General features: G+C 55.1%; 1 protein-coding gene across 1 annotated transcript in view; it reads right to left on the bottom strand.

The window, feature by feature from the left end:
• The window catches only part of QSOX2 (quiescin sulfhydryl oxidase 2), a 35,415-nt gene that overhangs the window by 15,330 nt on the left and 1,774 nt on the right, over positions 1-18,311 (bottom strand). Inside the window, exons 2-6 of the mRNA XM_008543260.2 lie at positions 5,917-6,017; positions 3,738-3,786; positions 2,944-3,049; positions 2,703-2,793; positions 1,024-1,169 (exon numbers count right to left, since the gene is read on the bottom strand). Coding sequence (XP_008541482.2) covers positions 1,024-1,169; positions 2,703-2,793; positions 2,944-3,049; positions 3,738-3,786; positions 5,917-6,017 — 493 coding nt within the window. The remainder of the gene's footprint in view (positions 1-1,023; positions 1,170-2,702; positions 2,794-2,943; positions 3,050-3,737; positions 3,787-5,916; positions 6,018-18,311) is intronic.

The raw sequence follows: 18,311 nt of genomic DNA, 5'->3' as shown, positions 1-18,311 counted from the left end.
CCCTGACGGCCTTGGTCAGGTCCCCAGAGCGCTGCCGTATGGCCCCTTAACGAGGCAGGGGCGCGCTCTGAGGACACGTAAGGGCCCTTCCTGCACACTCCCAGTGTAGCTCGCGGGTCGGTGAAAGTGTCCAGAGCTCATTCTCACTCCCAGAGAGGAAGCAGCAGTGGTGTTGGGGAGACACCAACATCGTGTGCTAAGAAGTTGTACAGATGACACCTTTAACATAAAACAAGAATTTTTCTTCAAAACAAAACAGCAACGTGCTCAGGGAAGCCCTGTCAAGGACCATCCGTGCTGTGGGCCTGGCATGGGCTGCCTCTGCTGCAGGCCCGGGGGCGTGGTGTGCTGGCCCAGGTGCCTTGAGAGCCCTAACGAACTCTGCCGCAGAGTGCGACACAGGTGACCCAGCTCCACAGAGGCCTCCTGGCCTGCCCTCAAGTTCTGTCTGTCTTTTAAGAACAGTGCCTAAGAAATGGGGACATGTTTGAGGCTTTGGGGCAGGGTGCCCTTGGTGCCCCAGTTAAACTTTCCAGAAGCTGAAATAGAAGCCCAGGGAGGGAGGAAACTGGTCTGTCTTCTCACTGCTGTGTTCCCAGCAGATGGTGACTCATCAAGAACTGCTGAGCAAACAGTCTGAGTTCACACGGGGCCTCCAGGCAGTGGGACCACCCGGGCAAACAGGTGGGCCCAGGGCGGACACCATGGGCTTCAGGACGGGCCCTGACCTTCTCATCTGTTCGCTTTTCCCAACCTTTACCCAAGCTGTGTACTTTTCAGTCCGCATCCAGTGCAGAGGCAAACGGTGTCCGCTGGCCTTAGCAAGGAGAGCAGACCGCAAGGGGCCTAGAGCCAGAGCCCACTCGGCCTCGCCTCTCATTCTGGAGAAAGGGAAGGAGCGCGCCAGGCTGCTCCGAAGAACAGACTAGGCCAGCGTCCAGCCCAGGTGAGGCCCTACACGCTGAAGGGTTTCCCGGATCCCACCAGGGGTCGCAAATGCTCTGTGAGCCCAACTACACTTACACGTTAGCTAATCCGTGCGACCCGTTTGGGTAAATCAAGTAGCAGGAAGGGACGGAAGGAACACCAAGTTTGTCGAGAAAGGCTTTATCCGCACTCAGCGCCCTCTTCACCACGATGTTCTCGTAAGGAATCAGGTCCAAAATCACCTGGACGAGAAGTAACATCACCCGCTCCATGGATGGCAATGTTCTCAGGAATAGCAGTCACAAAAGGACAAAAGGAGCATGCCTACAGAAATTAGAACACCGTCATCTGGAACAAACCTGCAATCGTCTCCTCTATAAGCCAGACCATCATTTACATCTTAATCTTTACTGCACTTTAAGGCAATGCTGAGACACATGCCGCAGGCAGAAACTATAATCTCAGCAATCGTACAGACTAGCAGAGAAAACGTGTGTCGATGAACTTGACTACACTTTTAAGTCAGCACATCCTCCACAAAATTCACACTCATCAAGCGAATGCATTCACCACCATGTCTCTGTGGGGCCACACCCCTAGCCCTGAGCTTTCCCTTGACACACATGGCCATGCACCAGGCAGCATGTACCCTGAATTTGGGAAGCTAACAGCAGCCCCCGAGAGCAACACAGCCCTGGTCAGCCAAGCGAAGTGCCAGCAGGCTCCGGGCTGGCCGTTCCTTCCCTCGGGACCTGCCCCTGTCTGGTCCTGCTTAGGCTGAAGGCAGAGTGACAAGGTCTTGGTAGCAGAGGGCCCATAGGAGTGGCATCTCAGGAGCTGGACCAGTATGAAAGATGACCCGCAATCCCCGCACACCACCAAGAAATCAAGCACAGAACCTGCCCCTCCTGACTTCTCTTAGACAGCAACAGAGCCAGCCGTGTCCTGAAGAAGGGCGTTTGCTCACAGTGCAGACCAGGCACAGCAGCCACCAGGACTCTTATGAGCCAGGCTCGAGCGTGGTCAGCCAGAGAAAGCAGCCTGTTGTCACCAGCAAACCTGGATGGTGCTCACACATGCATCCACATCAAAGCTTGCTCACGCGTGTCAGCAAAGCGCCCAGGGGAGCACACTGCCTCCTGAGCTCATGGCAAAAGGGAGGGAGCCGGGGGCTCGGCGCGGAGGAAGCAGTTCCCAGAGGGAGGCGCCTCCTCTCCTCTCAGCCAGCCAGCCGCGTGTCAGGGAACTCCTCTCACCCATCCCCAGATCCCATCCCTGGATTTTACTGAGAGTTCGCCAAAGGCAAAGGTTTCAGACCCACATGTGAAATGACAGAACAAAGTTCGATGACAGAAACAATGTATTACAGAATCTTGGACTTGGCAAAAAAGTTGAGAGTTCAGAATACAGCAGAGAAAAAATCTTGCTAATAACGCAGAAGCAAGCAAGCATGCCCTCAAGGAAAGACACAGCTTGTCACGAAAAACCAGGGCCCCCCGCCCACCCAGAGCCTCCCTCCCAGCCCCACGCCAGGGACGGAGGCATCACTCTGGGGCCTTTCCTGCCTCCCCTCGGAGGCACGCCCCCACTCTCAGTCTTCCCTCTATACCAGCAAATTCGCTGAACAGCATGCACCACGATGCCGCGAATTAATGAGAAGGAACGAAACCCAAGCGCACGAGGCAAGGAGAAGCAGCTGCTATGTGGGGGTCTAACTGCAGACCCAACACGCGACTCCCACCACGTGGGCAGACGGGAAAGAAGCCACACGGTACCTCACGGCCAACGTAGGAGCTGTTGCTTTCAAACAAAATCGCCACATAACGCCCATCATGGTTATCAATGAGGGAAAGAACGTCACTGGGCCTTTTAACAGAAAAAAAAGAGGCTTTTAGTGCTTTCAAGAACAGTGAGCTGGCCATCATAGACCAGTGCCCATAGCACTTAATGAAAATCTATATTTTACAAAATTAAATTCAACTGGTAAAGTGTCACTGTCTTTGCAGAACTACGCACCGAATAGGGTCCAAAGACGGGCAGGCGGGAGGCCTGCGTCTGTCCGTGTGGTTCTGCAGGAAATCGATCATGGTGTGCCGCACCGTCTGCAGCTCTCGGTCGGGCCCTGCAGGGAAGCACGCCACGATCACGGCCGCATCCGCCGCGTGGAGCGCCCACCCACCCAGGGCCCCAGAGGGCATGGCGCGGGCACGCGTCACTCAGGGAACCCCAGCAGGGTGCACCAAGGCCAGGGAGTGCGCGGCAGACAGCGGTGGCTTCACACAACAGGAGACGACAGCCACGAGGGTGGGAACAATTGGGATTTGGGGACACATGGCAATAAGGATGAATCTCACACCCAGCATGGAGACAAAGGGGCCAGACATGCTGCGAGTCCATCTACACTAAGTTCAGAAACGTGCAAACGACCTCTGATGTACGTAGAACAGCTGTCACCCGCAGCTGACGTCTGGACACTGGCTACCCGTGGGTTCACGCATGAAAACTCACCAGGTGTGCACGTGTCATGTGTGCACGTCTCCAAATGTCTTTTTTCAATAAAAACAGGTTTACTTAAAAAAAGAAAACTCACCACCGTATTTGCCAAAGAAGGCAAAGACAAAATAAAAATTTTATGAAACTATGACTGTTTGAACTCTTAAAGGAAAGACAGGTAGGATGGCGCTGACGCGAACATGCTGTGGGGGCACAGACCCCATCAGGTGAGCCTTCTAGGCTCCTGAAACCAATTTTACTTTAATTGGCTTATGAGGTGAATCTAAGAGCGTAAAATACAATGCTTATGTCCTTACCTTTAAAATTTTCTCCAGTTGTGAAGTCCTTTGTAAATGCCTTAAAATACTAAGAGAAAACACAGAACAAATAAGAAACAGCCTTGCCTGGTGTCTGTGTAAGTGGTTAATCTTTAAGCAACAAATGACCATCATCTTAAAGACAGTCTTGGTCCACTTCCTCCAGAAAGGTCACCTTAACTGATGACGAACGCTGTTTCTATGTGTCTCTGTGGATATTCGTGTTTCCTACCAGATTTACGAGTGGTGGTTAATACCCGTCAGAATGCTGTTTACATTTTCTGACCCGAGAGGGTTAGAACCACAAAAGAGGGCGCCCCCCTCCCCCGCCGACCCTGGCGTTAACTGTGTCCAGACAGCCGGCCAGCTCGCATAACACAAACCACAAAAGAGGGCGCCCTCCCTGACTCTGGGTTAACTGTGTCCCGACAGCCAGCTCGCAGAACACAAACGGCTCCAGGGGGGACGCAGACTCTGCCGAGGCCCTCTGAGCACGGGAGCAGGATTTATGCTGATTTACGCTTAAAACCTTCTTCATCAAAACACACATTAAAGACGGCTACAAACGGGGTGAAGACACTCCCAAGCCTCACAACTGAAAGAAGGGAAGCGTCGAGAACACGCAGTCTTCAATAAATCAAAGAAAATACAAACAGCCCCAGAGGAAAACAGGCAAACGACACGAAGAGACATTTCACAGATGGGGTGACACACAGGCAACAAACACAGAAGATGTGATCACTATCACGGTCGGCAGGGATGGTTCGTGTGCCCTGCGGCCCAGCAGCTGCACTCCAGGCCCGTGCCCACATGGAACTCCAGCCACGGACAACAGGACACGCGCGAGAACGCTCACGGCAGCCAAGCCAGGAGCAGCACAAGTGCCCAGTCAGGACAGGGGATGGGAACCTGTGCTACCATGACATAAGGGGATATCACTCAGCAACTAAAACCAATGAGCCACAGCCACACAACAATGTGGGTGGCTCCTAGCAACGCCCTCGTAAGTGAAAGTGAAGGCCCAAGCATACACACAGCACCGCATCCGGTGCCCAAAGTGGAAAAAGCAAGACAGGAGCACATTCAATGTGATAAAACTCTCGGACAAGTGACGCCGGACTCAGGAGAAGGGTCCCTCTGGTGGGACTGGGGCACCAGGCAGGCCAGTGCACGTGGTCTGTGTGGGTGACAGATGCACAGCTGCCGTGACAGCAGTCAATACCCAGCTCAGGGGGCTGGCCCCGTGGCCAGTGGTTAGGTTCACGTGCTCTGCTTTGGTGGCCCAGGGTTTCACTGGTTCAGATCCTGGGTGTGGACATGGCACCGCCCGTCAGGCCACGCTGAGGTGGTGCTCCACATAGCACAACCAGAGAAACTCACAACTACAATATACAACTACAATATACAATATACAACATACAACTACAATATACAATGTACTGGGGAGCTTTGCAGAGAAGAAGGAAAAAAAAACAAACAAAACCCCAGCTCAGCAAGCAGAGTGGGGAACAGGGACACTGCGCCACAGAGCACAGGACTCTGGGGCTGACAGGGCATGGGGGCTGAGAGGTGCATTTTTCCTGAGATGTCCATGTCACCATGATGCGCTCTGTGCAGGCATGTGACCGCACACACGTGCACACACAGACGCATATGTGGTTCTGACTTGCCACAGATCCCACTTTACTCTCTGCCCCCTGGCGGAAGAAACAGGTATAAACCTGTCTGGGGGCAGACCCAGCACGCAGGCCGGGCGTCAGAGCGGCGCTGGCGGATCAGTGCACGTGTAGAGCACCCAGGGGGCAGCCTCACACAGGCCACACACGTGGTGGACGCACGGGGTGGGGAGGCCTTAGACCAGGGCTCCAGCAGCGGCTCCCCATCACTCCCACACTCACTGGCCATGCCGACTGTCACCTCGCTGGGTGTGAGCGGGGCTGCGTGTGTGGACAGTCCCATAGCGACTGACACACCCAACAGGTGGAATGAAGGAGGTGACCCTTCGCAAACAGAAATTCCTATTAAGTTTCAAGAAGCATGCGCAAAATGCTAAAAATGTAGAAATTACATTATGTGGTGAATTTCAACTTAAAAGAAGCCCCTCGTGAAGAAAGGTGGGCACAGATGGCAAAAGGGACAGAGGAAGGAGCCTGCCCAGAGAGGGCAGGATGGCGCTCACCCGGAAGGTGGGGTAGAAGTGGATGTCATAGGCTCGGCACACCTCGTGGTTCTTTTCTTCTGCACAGTCCAGGGCAGCGACGCGGACGGCAGCGGCCCAGTCTGAAAAGCAGAAGCACGGCCTTCAGGGCAGCGGGCACTGGGCTGGCTGGTCCCACCCCAGGCCCGCATCCACGTGAGCCATCAGCCCATGCCTCCCTTCAGGTCATCAATTGAGCCCTTCCGGGCACAGAACATTCCTGAGTCAAGGTGGGGAAGAAAACACAGCTTCAGCCAACAGCATGGATGCGTCTCCAACACTGATGAAAACACAGCAAACTGATTTCTGCTGAACTTGCAAATCGCTCCGCAGCTTCCGAAGCCGCGGTCTCTTAATGAAGGACCTGGTGATGGATGAAGGCACTGGTAACAAGAGGGCTGTCAGCGCTGGCCGGCCCCTCGGCAGGGGCACCAGGGGAGCATGTGCAGATTAATCCGACGTGGTCTGGCTGTTTAGCTGGGACGTTCCCACACACTCACTCTCATGAGACTAAGAACCGGCAGCGTCTGACCACTGGTCTTTCAAGTCAAAGACACTGGTGTGTAAAAACACTAGGAAGTGGTTTCCAACACTTTCCCAAGATGCCTCCCACAAACCCTCGAATGCTGTTGCCATTCTTGGGATAGAAAAGGAGCAGTTTCAAATATATATTTTTTCCCCATCTTTAAAGTTTTTATTATGGAAAATTTCCAACATGTTAAAAAAAGAGACAATCATATAACAACCCCCATGTGTCCCTCATCTCAGTATCAACATTGACCAGCCCACAGCAAATCTGGTTTCATCCAAATCCCCACTCACTTCCAGAACTGGCCTGAAGTAGCCCTCAGCCAGCCGGTCACTGCGTCGTCGTCTACGATCTTGTGCCTCTAAAAGACGAGGCCCCTTTCCCAGCGTAGGCACACTACCGTTATCAGACCAACACGCTAACAGCAACCAACAGCTAACAGGATTCAAATCTCCCTAATGGTCTCCTTTTTGCTTAAACGGTTTGTTTGAATTGGGTCCAAAGAGGGCCCGTTTGTGGCCACAGGTGGACACGTGCGCACTTACTTAGTGAAGAACTCGGATGCTGTGTCCTGTGGGCCCTCACTGCCTGGATTTCCTGTAAATGTTCATACTTAGATCTACACCTGCGTCCGCTTCTTCTGGGCAGATTGCTTCTCAGGTGGTGCGGCGTGCTTCTGCCTCCGTTCTTACTGACACCCCCCAACGCATTAACTCCTGGAGGCTGCAGGCAGGTGGGGGCGTCTCCTCTCATTCCCACCTCTCTAACAGATGGGGACGCCTCCGTACAGAGGAACCTTCGCTCACGGGGACCTTGCGGGCCGGTTCACACACGGGAGGTAAGTGAAACCTTACCTTGTCCCTTTAGTCACCGGTTTCAAAGGAAGTGTTTCCCTAACATCCTCCAAAGATGACTACTGAGCTTTTCTCTTTTCCTGGCTCCTCGCCCACAGGGGAACAGCCTAAGGAGGCAGGACAGCCAAGCATCATGGTGGCCTTGGAGAGACACGAACAGCAGAGCACACGGCGTGAGAAAGCAGCCTGGGGGAGGGAGCACTCCAGGGACCAGGCAAGTCCCACTCACCGTCTCCTGCAGCTCAGTGACCTCTGCGTGGGACTCACAACTGTCTGTCACCGTCTCCTTGTGACAATGCCTTGTGTCCCCATACGACACTGGTCTAAACCAGGAATGTGGCTAAAAATCATGTAAAACGAGTTTTCTCTGAGTACTGGCTATGATCTAAAACTTCAGAGGTTATATTAAAAACACGTCTGGAAGGAGAGAGAAAATATTGACCATCACTAGATACTGTACAGATATGAAGGTCTGAATATACATATACCACTTTTGCTTTAAAATGCATGACTTTTCCCTCTGTAATTATAAAAAATACTTACCAGTATTAATATAACGCAAAAGATAAAGTAAAAAAACCCCAAAGCTATGTCTTTTACAATCAATGACCACAGATTGTTCCGCTTACATGGCCTCAGTGAAACCAACTCATGTCCGGAGGCCACTGTAAATGGTTGAAAAACAGTCACAGAAACGTCCTGAATCGCAGGTCCCATCTTTCTGGGGTCACGTGACACAGAACTGAGGAAGAACAGCTAATACGCCACCCAGGTGTGCAGCAGATGGCACAGGACGCCGAGCGCTGTGCCTCGCACTTGCACCTTCCGCTCGGACCGCGCCGGCCACTCTGCTGGTGGCCTTTCCGAGCCTGTCCTCTTAGCTTCTCATTCCATTCATCTCGCCAAAGTGTGTCATTGGTTCCAGCTCTTCCCTGCTCACAAACACACAGCTTCATCGTTTACTAGGAAGTTCCAGGACACACTTGATTTCACGCTTAAAAAAGCACCCTACTGCCCAGAAAGAGTAAGACAGTGAGACACCGCTCCAAGCTCCAAGCGCCACACTGAGCATGCACCACGACCACAGGGAAAGGACCCAGCAAGCCCGAGACAGAGGAAACACTCAGAGACATTCCTCACGATTGGTTTTGCGGGAGGAACTCACTCAGTCTTACTTCTCTGTTTTTCAGATTTTTCTTAACAAGTATGTGTTATTTATAAAAATAAACGGAAAACATTCTAATCCCCAGGGTACTTGTGCAGACCGTGTACGACACATTGTGCACTGCCGCCTGCGTGTTCTGTTGCTCTCAGTCTCCACCCTCCCTGAGGTGAGGGTGCAAGGAGGCTCCACACAGGACCCAGCGAAAGATGCTGATGTCCACGACGCCGTAGGTGCAACGACGCCGGATGAAAATCCGACCTGGCCAGGGCAGGAACAACCACTTTTTAATCACCCTCCTGAGTCTAACACAGCCCTGGAGAAAGGTGGACACGCCAGTTGCAAACGTGGCTGGTAGGAAAGGCTGTCAGTACTGTGTTAACGGCCTCGTCACCCTGGCTGCAGCATCCCAAGCGCTGTGAACCCATCCCAGAGGAACCGGAGGCTCTGGCGGGCTGGCCCACACCTCCGTGCCAGGCCTGGCCCTGCAGCTCCAGATGGGAGCAAGGCCTCGATGCTGCCACGTGGCTCCTATGCCCCAGCTCAGCCACCCCACCACCCCAACGGTGACTTAATAGTCGGCTTTGAGGACAGCACCCCACGCACACGGGCCCAGCTCCCAGCACGCGGGTAAAGTCTGCGTCTCCTGGGGCAGCAGCCAGCAGCCCCACCAAATTCACCGTGTTACCGACTCTTTGTGCTGTTCTGTCTTTCCCGCTGGACTTCAAATTCCCCAAGGCCCAGAGATTTGCAAGTTGTTCCCATCTACTGTACTTCCACAATAAGAAAGTAAGTAAACATTCAAATCAAGATTTAACTATGCGATTCTTAAAATCCTAGCTTTAGCTGGCAGGGGCCTTGGAGGGTGCCGAGCCCTCAGTGAGGCCTGCACGTCTGGAAGTGCGTCCTCGGGCCCTGTCGTCAGCCACATCACTCCCCTCCTCATACCCTCCACTCTCCCCCTTCCTCACCCTCAAGCCACCGACAGGTCCACACACACTGCTACCCTGAGACCTTCGCAACTGCTCGTCCTTGGGCAGAACACTGCTTTCTGTGACCTGTACTTGGCTGCTTTTTTTTAAAATCAATTTCAACACAAATGTCACCTCCTTAGAGAGACTTCCCTCAAGCCCTACCAGGCACAGTTACAACAGCAAGAAAAGCTCCCACCCGCCTTGCCTCCCAAACAAAGCAAGTTTACAAAGTTTTCTTACCAAGTGAGGCACCGTGGGGATCTGCCTGGTGACAGAGGCAGGATGGCACGGATGAGGAGGCTGAAGCTCGGAGAGCCTGAGGAATCTGCCCCAGGTTCCGCGTCAGCTCGGTGGTTCCAGAGCCTGCCGCCACCATCACAGGCACAGAGCAAACATCAGTAATAGCAGCACGCCCGCCTTGCACTTTTGTCAGTGTTGTGCATGTCTCACCAGAATATTCTCCTCCCTTCACCCTACTACCTCAAATGCAGACTCACCCCTCCTCCAATTCCATCTGCTGCCAAGGCCGCAGCCAAATGTCCACTCCTCTAAACCCTTAGAGCCACGCGTGGACTAAACCAACATGTCACCCGACAACGTCTTCAAAAGGCCTTTGCACGACATTTAGCCTTCTTAAATATATGGGAAATCAATTCTTTGGGAAAACAAATTATCCTTGTATTCCCACCGTATTCTACACCTTCTCTCCTCTAGACCAGGAGCCCTGCCCCAAGGGGCAGGAACGTAGCAGTCAGCATGTGTCCCCTCCTGAGGCAGCCAGCGTTCATGGCACAGAATGCAACAAGACAGCAGAAGAGCAGTCACTTCCTATTCGTGGCACCATTTCTGACTCCCCGGCCAACACGACCCTGTCTTCGCCTCCTTGCATCTTGTTCAGGACTCAATGTTTTAAAAGTACTCTGACCACGCTGTCCCACTTCAGCTTCACATCCAAGCCTGGGACGTGGCTGTCACCATCCCTACCTTACAGGTGAGGAAACTGAGCTCAAGGTCCCTACAGGACAAGTGGGGAGGGACCCAATGCTCTGCCTCCTAGCCCTGCCCGCCCGGCTCCCCCAGCCATGACGAGCCATCTGTCCTTGAGCAGTGCCTTCCTTTGACTCCCAGACAGTGAGCAGGAAGGTGGAGGAAACTGCTGGATGGGCAGCCTTCCTCTCCTTCTATGCCCTCTACTCCTCATTACACTCCTGATCCACGAGGCTGAGCACTGCTTTCCTCACCAATCTCCACACTGGGCGGCCCATGTATAACCGGCAGATCACTCTCTTCCAGCTCACTGTTGACAATACACTAATTCACCGACACCCAGTGGAATGGTGGGAAATTCTTTTCAGTCTGACAAGGGAGATGGTTGGGTGGAGAAACAGGAGGAGTAAAGGCAGGCCGAGGGGTTCGCTGGTTCGGATCCTGGGTAGGGACCTATGCACTGCCTGTCAAGCCATGCTGTGGCAGGTGTCCCATATATAAAGTGGAGGAAGATGGGCAAGGATGCTAGCTCGGAGACAGTCTTCCTCAGCAAAAAGAGAAGGATTGGCAGCAGATGTTAGCTCAGGGCTAATTGTCCTCAAAAAAAAAAAAGGAAAAAAAAAAGAGGCAGGCTGAGTCAGGCGAGGAGGGGCTTTGCTACGGGTGGTCACCAGCACACACCAGCACCTTGGGAGCCCTTCTGGGAGGGAGTCAGTGAGCAACCGCCATTCCTTTGTGTGGACAGGCAGCAGCAAGCTGGGACCAGGCCACCATCCTGAATGGACCCTGATGGCTCTCCACAGTCTCAGAAGCAAGGCCAGTCTCAACACAGTGTGGACGAGCCCCCGCCCCGTGGTCCTGCAGCCTCACTGTGTCCCGCCCGCGCCCGCCCCTGATGGCCACTGCGCGTCCTTCCAGACTCTTATTAGGTCACAGCCTGACATCTTCTGGCTTCTGCCTGGACCCCATCCCGACCTCTTTACTGAACTCGTTCCCATTTGCCCCCCAGGGTCTCTGTCTAAACGCCACCTCCTCTGCGCATCTTTCCCAAGTACTAGTCTAGCTTGGTCCCCACCGAGCAAGCTGACCTGGCCCAGCACCGGCAGGCCCATCCTTGTAGATGGACAGCAGGCAGCGCCAGACAACGCGAGGACATCTATCTGCAGGCAGTGTCCATCCCACACCCTGCTCTGCCGCTTACAGGTTTTGAGAAGCTGGGCAACTTATCAGTCTCTCTGCACCTCGGTTGCCCCACCTGTAAAACAGAGATGCCAGATAATGTCTTTCTCCTAAGGGTGCTGTGAGCACAGAGGGGCTCGTGGCAAGGTGGGCAAGCATGTGCTGCTAGAACATGTCCTGAGCGCTCACCACAGCCAGCTCTGGCTGGCAGAGCAGTGGGAACATGCTCATGCAGACCAACGGCAAACTCATGTGACCCTGGGAACTGCTGTCCTACTGGACAGTGACTACTACCAGAGCCCAGAGGAACGAGAAAGGGAAGACAAGTCCAGGTGGAGCCCAGCAAGGTGGGAGGGAGGGCGGCCGTGTGAGCACCTCCAGAGTTTGTGGGCTGTGCCAGTCCCCTCGAGGCTGCAGACCTCAGGAGGGATTCTGAGCTTTGTCCTGAGAGCCACAGCAGCCACTGATCTGCACGGAGAACTCAGAAACATCACGGGGTGATGAGTGAACGACAGCACTGCTCTGACAAACAGCGCAGGGTCATGGCAGCCAGAGCAAGTGCAGAGTGGCTGCCACCCTCCTTCTCATCTCAGTGCCCAGTGACACCCAGGCAGCCTCCTGCGGGGCTCTGGCAGCTACAGAGAGGACGGCCGAGACAGCTTCTCTCCAGGTCAGTCCCCTGCCCAACACGCAGATCCTGGGCGGACAGGAAGGCCCTCACACACCCGTGCCCCACAGTCCTTCCCTGAAACTAACATTTCAACCACCACTCTCTGACCATGGATATTTTGCAGGAAATGGGCACAGATCACCAGCAGAGCAGGAACCTTCTCCCTTGTCCCAAGTCCCTGGGGGTCAGGGCAGGGTGGAGGGCGGCTGACCCATCACATGTCAACCCCCTGACCTCTCTCCCCACACTCTAGCCCACACTGTATGCATCACTCAGCTACTTGCCATGTCCACTTGGCTGTCCCAGGCATCCTTCTCGAAACTCAACGGAAAGAGCCCTCTTGATCCTCCGCCTCCTGCCCTGTGCCCACTCCTGCCCCCCAGAAGCAGGGAGCCAGCTCTCCTCCCTGAGGCCCCAGCCTGGGGGCAGGGAGAGGAGGTGCAGCCTGGGCTCCAGGGAAGTGCACGGTTTTAGCTCAGGTGCCCCTAAGCAGAGGAAGTGAAGACAGTGCAAACTGTTGTCACCAACTCCGGTTTTTCGAAGCTCCTTTGACCTCCCAGGTGTCCGGCGGGTGGACCCTGCCCTCTGAAATAGGGCATGACTGCTGGCAGCTTAAAAATGAAAAAGGAAAAGAAAAACCTTGGTTTTCCCCAGGTTTTAACCAACTGCCTATTCCCATCACAGTGGTGAAAAGAGCCACAGTTGCCATGTGACCTGAAAAAGCAGCAGGCCTCCGCAAGTCTGACGGCGGGGCGTTTCAGGAAAACCGATCCCAGCTCGTGTGCACTTCGACATCTCTGATAAAGAAAACTCTCGGCAAATTTACCAGTGTGAGGGCTCCACACTGAGTCCATCCTAAGCCAGCCTCAGGGCATAATTTCCAAAAAGCTAAAGGCAACTCGGACAAACACAGAATGCACAGGCATCACTGGACTGCCGACCAAAGGATGTGGCAGGTGCGCAGGGATTGAGCCCACGGCCAGCAGGAACAGCCCGACCAGGAGACAATGCTGGCCAGCACCCACAGGGCAGGAAGACCCTCACTTTTGGGGCTCCCCGTTTTCCCGGACAGAAGCTGTCCACCAGACAAGGTCTGGGGGTTCACGCGCAGTGTCAGACTCTGCGTCCTGAGTTAACGGCTAAGTACAGTCCAACACAGGCACTTCCCCTGGAAAATCGGCCCTGGGGGAGCCTGTGAAATGACACCCCAACATGACACTGAGAGGACATGCGACCCCCTTTTGGTCCTTTTTCCAATAAGGTTTCTTACAGCAGGATGTAGAAGAAAACTAGCCAGCACCAGGCAGTGACTGGCTCAGGGCAGGAATGTCAGCTGTGCCCTGGATACAGACACGACGGCAACGCTGCAACCCCGCGCTCGGCTCCCGGGGCGCGAGATGCTTCACTCGGCAAGCTTTGGCCAAAGACCATCTATCCAAAAACACAATTCTACCTGGAAAGCAGTCTTTCCTTCTCTGCACAAACCTGCAGATCAACCCCAAAACACCTGAACTGGCTTTAGAAAGACAAGTCTTCTACCCCCACGATCCTCCTCTTCCCCTCACAGGCCGCTGGCCCTGACCTGGTGGAGTGGGGGAGCCGCCTCACCTCCGGCACAGCATCCCGATCCCCGCCGCAGTTGGTGTCTGGCCCTCAGTTCTCCAGGGAGCACAGACGTTTTCCACACGGGAACTAGGTCACAGGGCTCCCTGCTGGAACCACTCCTCCTTCCCGCTGTCCAGGAGGCGTGTGTGCACCCAGCCCACAAGCCTGTGCCCGCCTGCTTCTCCTGCTGCCCAGGCCATCGGAACCACCTCGGTTCGCCACCCTAGGACACAATGACCCTTCACAGTGCTCTGGATTTGGCACAGCCCCGCCTGTCTCAGGCCTTTGCACCGGTTGTCACCTCCATGTGGCGTGCCCCTCCCTCGGCTGCCCCGCCTGCCTAGTCTTCCGAGTCTCAAACGCCGCCCCTCTGAGGTCTTCCTCCACGGCCCTGTGCCAGCCAGCCCAGTCATCCTGTTTATCTTCCTGGGACCTGTCACCTGCAGTCTACCTATCCGTTTGGTTTCTCTTTCTGCTCACCATCTGTTCCTCCCCGTGAAGTCCAGGCTCCACTCAGGAGGGCACTGAGCACAGCACTTGGGCAGAGGAGCACTCAGTGCGCGGTCCACAGCGTGCGGGTACGGACGCACAGCAGACATCAGAGCCGCTTCCACAGGGAGCACTGACGGACAGTGCCGTGTGCCAGGGCGCAGAGGCCGCGACCCGCCCTGGCTTCTCAGGATCCCTGAGAAGCAGCAAGTCAGTCTGCAGACCTGCTCCAGACACGACGCAGCTCACTTGAAGCCTGTTGGCCATCCTGGTGGAGGGCATGCCGACACTTCACAGGGCCTCTGTCTCTCTGGCAGAAGGCGTGCCTGTGCGGGGCGGGGGGCTCCCGAGGGAAGCAGAAGAAGGAGAATTTCGGCGCCAGAAGTCACTGTAAGTATCTGGCAGATGGACGGCATTCACAGCAATACAATAGAGAGACAGTCTATTTTATCAAGTAAAATGTGCACCAATTCAAAGTCTAGCTTGAGGGTATGTGCCTCATTCAGCTTGTCCCCTCCCCTCCACCCGCCTTGCCCACCTGTCTGGATCCCACCAGACAAAGGAGAGAAACGCTCAAAACTGAATGCAGACCGCCTGCTTTCCCGCCATCCGCCCCCAGCCAGGGTGCAGAGTGCCAGCTGGGAGGCGCGCAAGCCTGCGCCCACCAGGGCACCCACGGGGAAGTCAGGCCACGCGCTCCCAAGCCTGCCTATTTTTAGTACCACAGGCTTAAAAACACTTGTGAAATAATTCAGCTTTCATAATGCAGTAAAGTAAAAATCATTTCAAGTTTCCCTGTTAAGTAACTATATTACTTAACCTAACAGGATTAAACCTTTTACCCTTAGTGGTCAGGTTCTAATGAAAAAGTCTATCAAAGTCTGATTTATGGTCAAGCATCAATTAGCACTAAAAAATGATTACAGTACAGATTAGTTAACCTCCTAGGTTTTAAAGAACGCAGCTGGAGTGCAGTGTTTAAGGCCCAGAGCTCCATCGTGGCTTCTCCACCCTCATGAGAACTCAGGGCCATGCCGGTTTTCCGGCCCCACATTCCCTCCCCTGGGGCAGGCCCCTTCCTGGCCGAGCAGAGGTCTTTTTAGATAAGCTCCAAGTTCAAGCCGCAGTGTAGGATGTATAGGCCTGGGCAGAGATTAAGCCACATGCTAACAAGTAGAGCTGGCACCAGTGACTCAGAAGTGACCCAGAGTTGGCCTGAGAGTCCACTGCTCTGTCTCAGCTGCATATGGGAGTCAAGGGCCGGGCCAGAGTCTCAAGGGTCCTTTCATCCTGGGTGTTGGCCAGGGGGTTGTTAAAGTAACGCTGGATTCGGCCGGCAGGCATTCCAGAGTGCTGACGGTAAACAGCAACTCCTGGGCGCGCATCATCTCTTGGAGATAAACACCGGAGCGTCGCAGCGGTGTGGCACGAGAAAGGAGGCGCTTGTGAGAACCTCAGTCCCAGCTCGGCTCGAGAGCAGAGGGGGCGCCGGCCACATTACCGACGGGGATTCGGGGCTTCGTCGCTCAGGGTCCCAAGCTTCAGGCAGCGGTGGTGCTCCTCCCTCCGGACTCGGTAGTCAGGAAGCCTGCGTCTCACAGGGCATCTCAGTGGGGCTGACCACGGCCACCTGGGAGGGGGCACCACAGGCTTCCTGCGCCCGCACTGGGAGGACACCAGCAGCCTGCCTCTTGCCTTCTCTTTTCGCCCTCTCCGAGCCCTGGTGAGCTCCCAGCAGCCCTCCTGTGGCTCTCTGTTCTGCCACACACCTGCAGGCATGCTCAGCAGTCACCCCTGCTGCCAGCAGCACCCCCTCCCCCTCAGTGCCCTCTTCCTTCTTCTTGCGGGGAATACCAAGTGGTCTAGTGCATCTCCAGGAAGCCGCGGTGTAGCCACATGGACGGAAGGCCGACCAGGTGGTGAATGAAGAGCTCAGTGGGAGGCAAGACGGAGCCGACAGGATGCAGTGGCAGGCACGGAGCGGCCATCTTTGCCTGCAGGCCGTGCCCCCAGCCATGGCCTCCAGAGACACACGGAGTGAGCCACTGGGGCTCTGGAGTCATCCAGCCTGTCACTCAGCTGTGTGACCATGAGTGGATGACTCAGTCTCACTCAGCCTCAGGTGTTACCACTGTGACCCAAATGCGCCAATGCCCCCTTTCAGGCTGCAGGACGGCAGGGTGGGGAAATAAGGCACGTGTTGTACGTAACAGCCGCCAAGTCTCGAGTTCCCCTTTGAGTCTCTCATCTAGAATTGTGGGGCCAATTACAGAAAGTCTGCTCCTGCTTCCCCTGGTGCTCTGCTTCCGAGAGCCAAGCAAGGACAGATACCAAGGCCCCGGTGGCGCTGAGAGGGACCCTCCTTGCGTTGAGGACAGTCTCCGCACGGAGGCCTCAGTGGTGCGGGGTTGCCCTGGGCCACAGGCATCCCAGCTCCCACCGCAGGAGGCGGCGGCACCACAAACTGAGCTAACACCCAGCCCAGGCTTCGATTTCAGGAACACAGCAGGCTCTGCTTTGTCCAGGACGTAGAAGCGACAGGCCTAAGCCAGGTCTACATACACACTGGAACGACATCTGGCCACACCCAACCGCAGACCTTTTGTTTGTTAAGCCAGCTTCTTATAAGGAAAAGCATTCATTTTCAAAATCTTGAAAATGTCAACGAAGAGCTAGAGTTCCATGCAAATCTTTTAGGAAACAAAGGTCCCCCTAAGCTGGAACACAGAGGCCTTGCCGAGCTGGGGACCAGGAGCCCCAGCCTCTGCAGACCACCCCCTCCAGCTTTCTGCTCATTCCAAGCAGATGGAAGACGCCAGTTAGGAGGTGATGGTGGGGGGCGAGCAAGGAAGCAGCTGCTCAGCTAGCTCAGTGCTCCCCCGCCTGAGGCAATCTCAAGTCAGGGAGCAGAGTCCATACCACAACCACTCACCTTCTAGAAGCCACAGTGGTGCAGGGACTGGGATGGGGCGGGAAAAGGGGAAAGCTGGTGGGACACTCTCCATTCTGAGACGGGTGGGGAGAAGCACCTAAGCGGTCCCATCCCAGTCCGAGGTCTGCGTGCCCTGGGGGACTGACAGGACAGCCCAATTCACAGGTGACTGATGGAGACCAAAGTGGTGACCATGTGAGCAACGACTGCACTTAGACTAACTCCCATGGGTGAGCGGCACCCTTTCCCCTGTGGGACGGCCCATGGTGGGGAGCATGGCGGGAGCTGCCACCGACTTCCATGGCGAGGGCGAGGGCAGTTCTTTCCAACATATTCCACGGGGAGTTTGCTGAAATTAGGCACAGAAAGGGTCCTGTGGTCACCAGGTGGGGGGCAAAGGGTTAACCAAGGAGCCCTGTGTGTGGTAGACAAGTGCAAGGGGGGTCACCCGCCACACTTCCCCTTCTTGCAGGTGTCTTGCAGACTTACTGTCCCTGAGAACAACCAAGCTCCAACTTTGGGCCTTGTGCTGACAGGACCCAGGGCCTCATGCCCGGGGTTTTGGACCCAGCAGGCTAGGCTGGGGCCGACAACATACATGTATAACAAGTCCCCAGGTGACTTCACTTTGGGGGCCCCAAGCGGGACACTCCCCCCAGTGCAGAGGGCTCTGCCTCCAGGCACAGCCGGTGCTCGGACAGCCCCGCTGGCAGTTTGGCTCTGGGGGCCCTCTGCCTGGGCGCCCACAGCCCCTCCTCCTCTCTCCCCTGCTCCTGGCCCCACTGTCTTCCGGGCCACACCTGTCTTTCACTTTCTGCCATATCTCCCTCAGTCTCAGGCCTGTTCTTCCTGCCTTGACTTGGATTACGTCCAACCCTTTTAAGATAACCTTATTTAGCTAATAGTTAAGCTAATCACACCATTAGGCAAGGATTTCACTAGCTTCCCTTTCAGAAGTAACCTCCTTCCAAGTTCCAGGGCCAACTGCCAAGGCGC

The sequence above is a fragment of the Equus przewalskii genome, chromosome 26 (genome assembly GCF_037783145.1).
Source record: "Equus przewalskii isolate Varuska chromosome 26, EquPr2, whole genome shotgun sequence".
Taxonomy (NCBI): Eukaryota; Metazoa; Chordata; class Mammalia; order Perissodactyla; family Equidae; genus Equus; species Equus przewalskii.
Note: the sequence above shows the minus strand (reverse complement) of the source record. Positions and strands in the feature narration are given on the sequence as shown.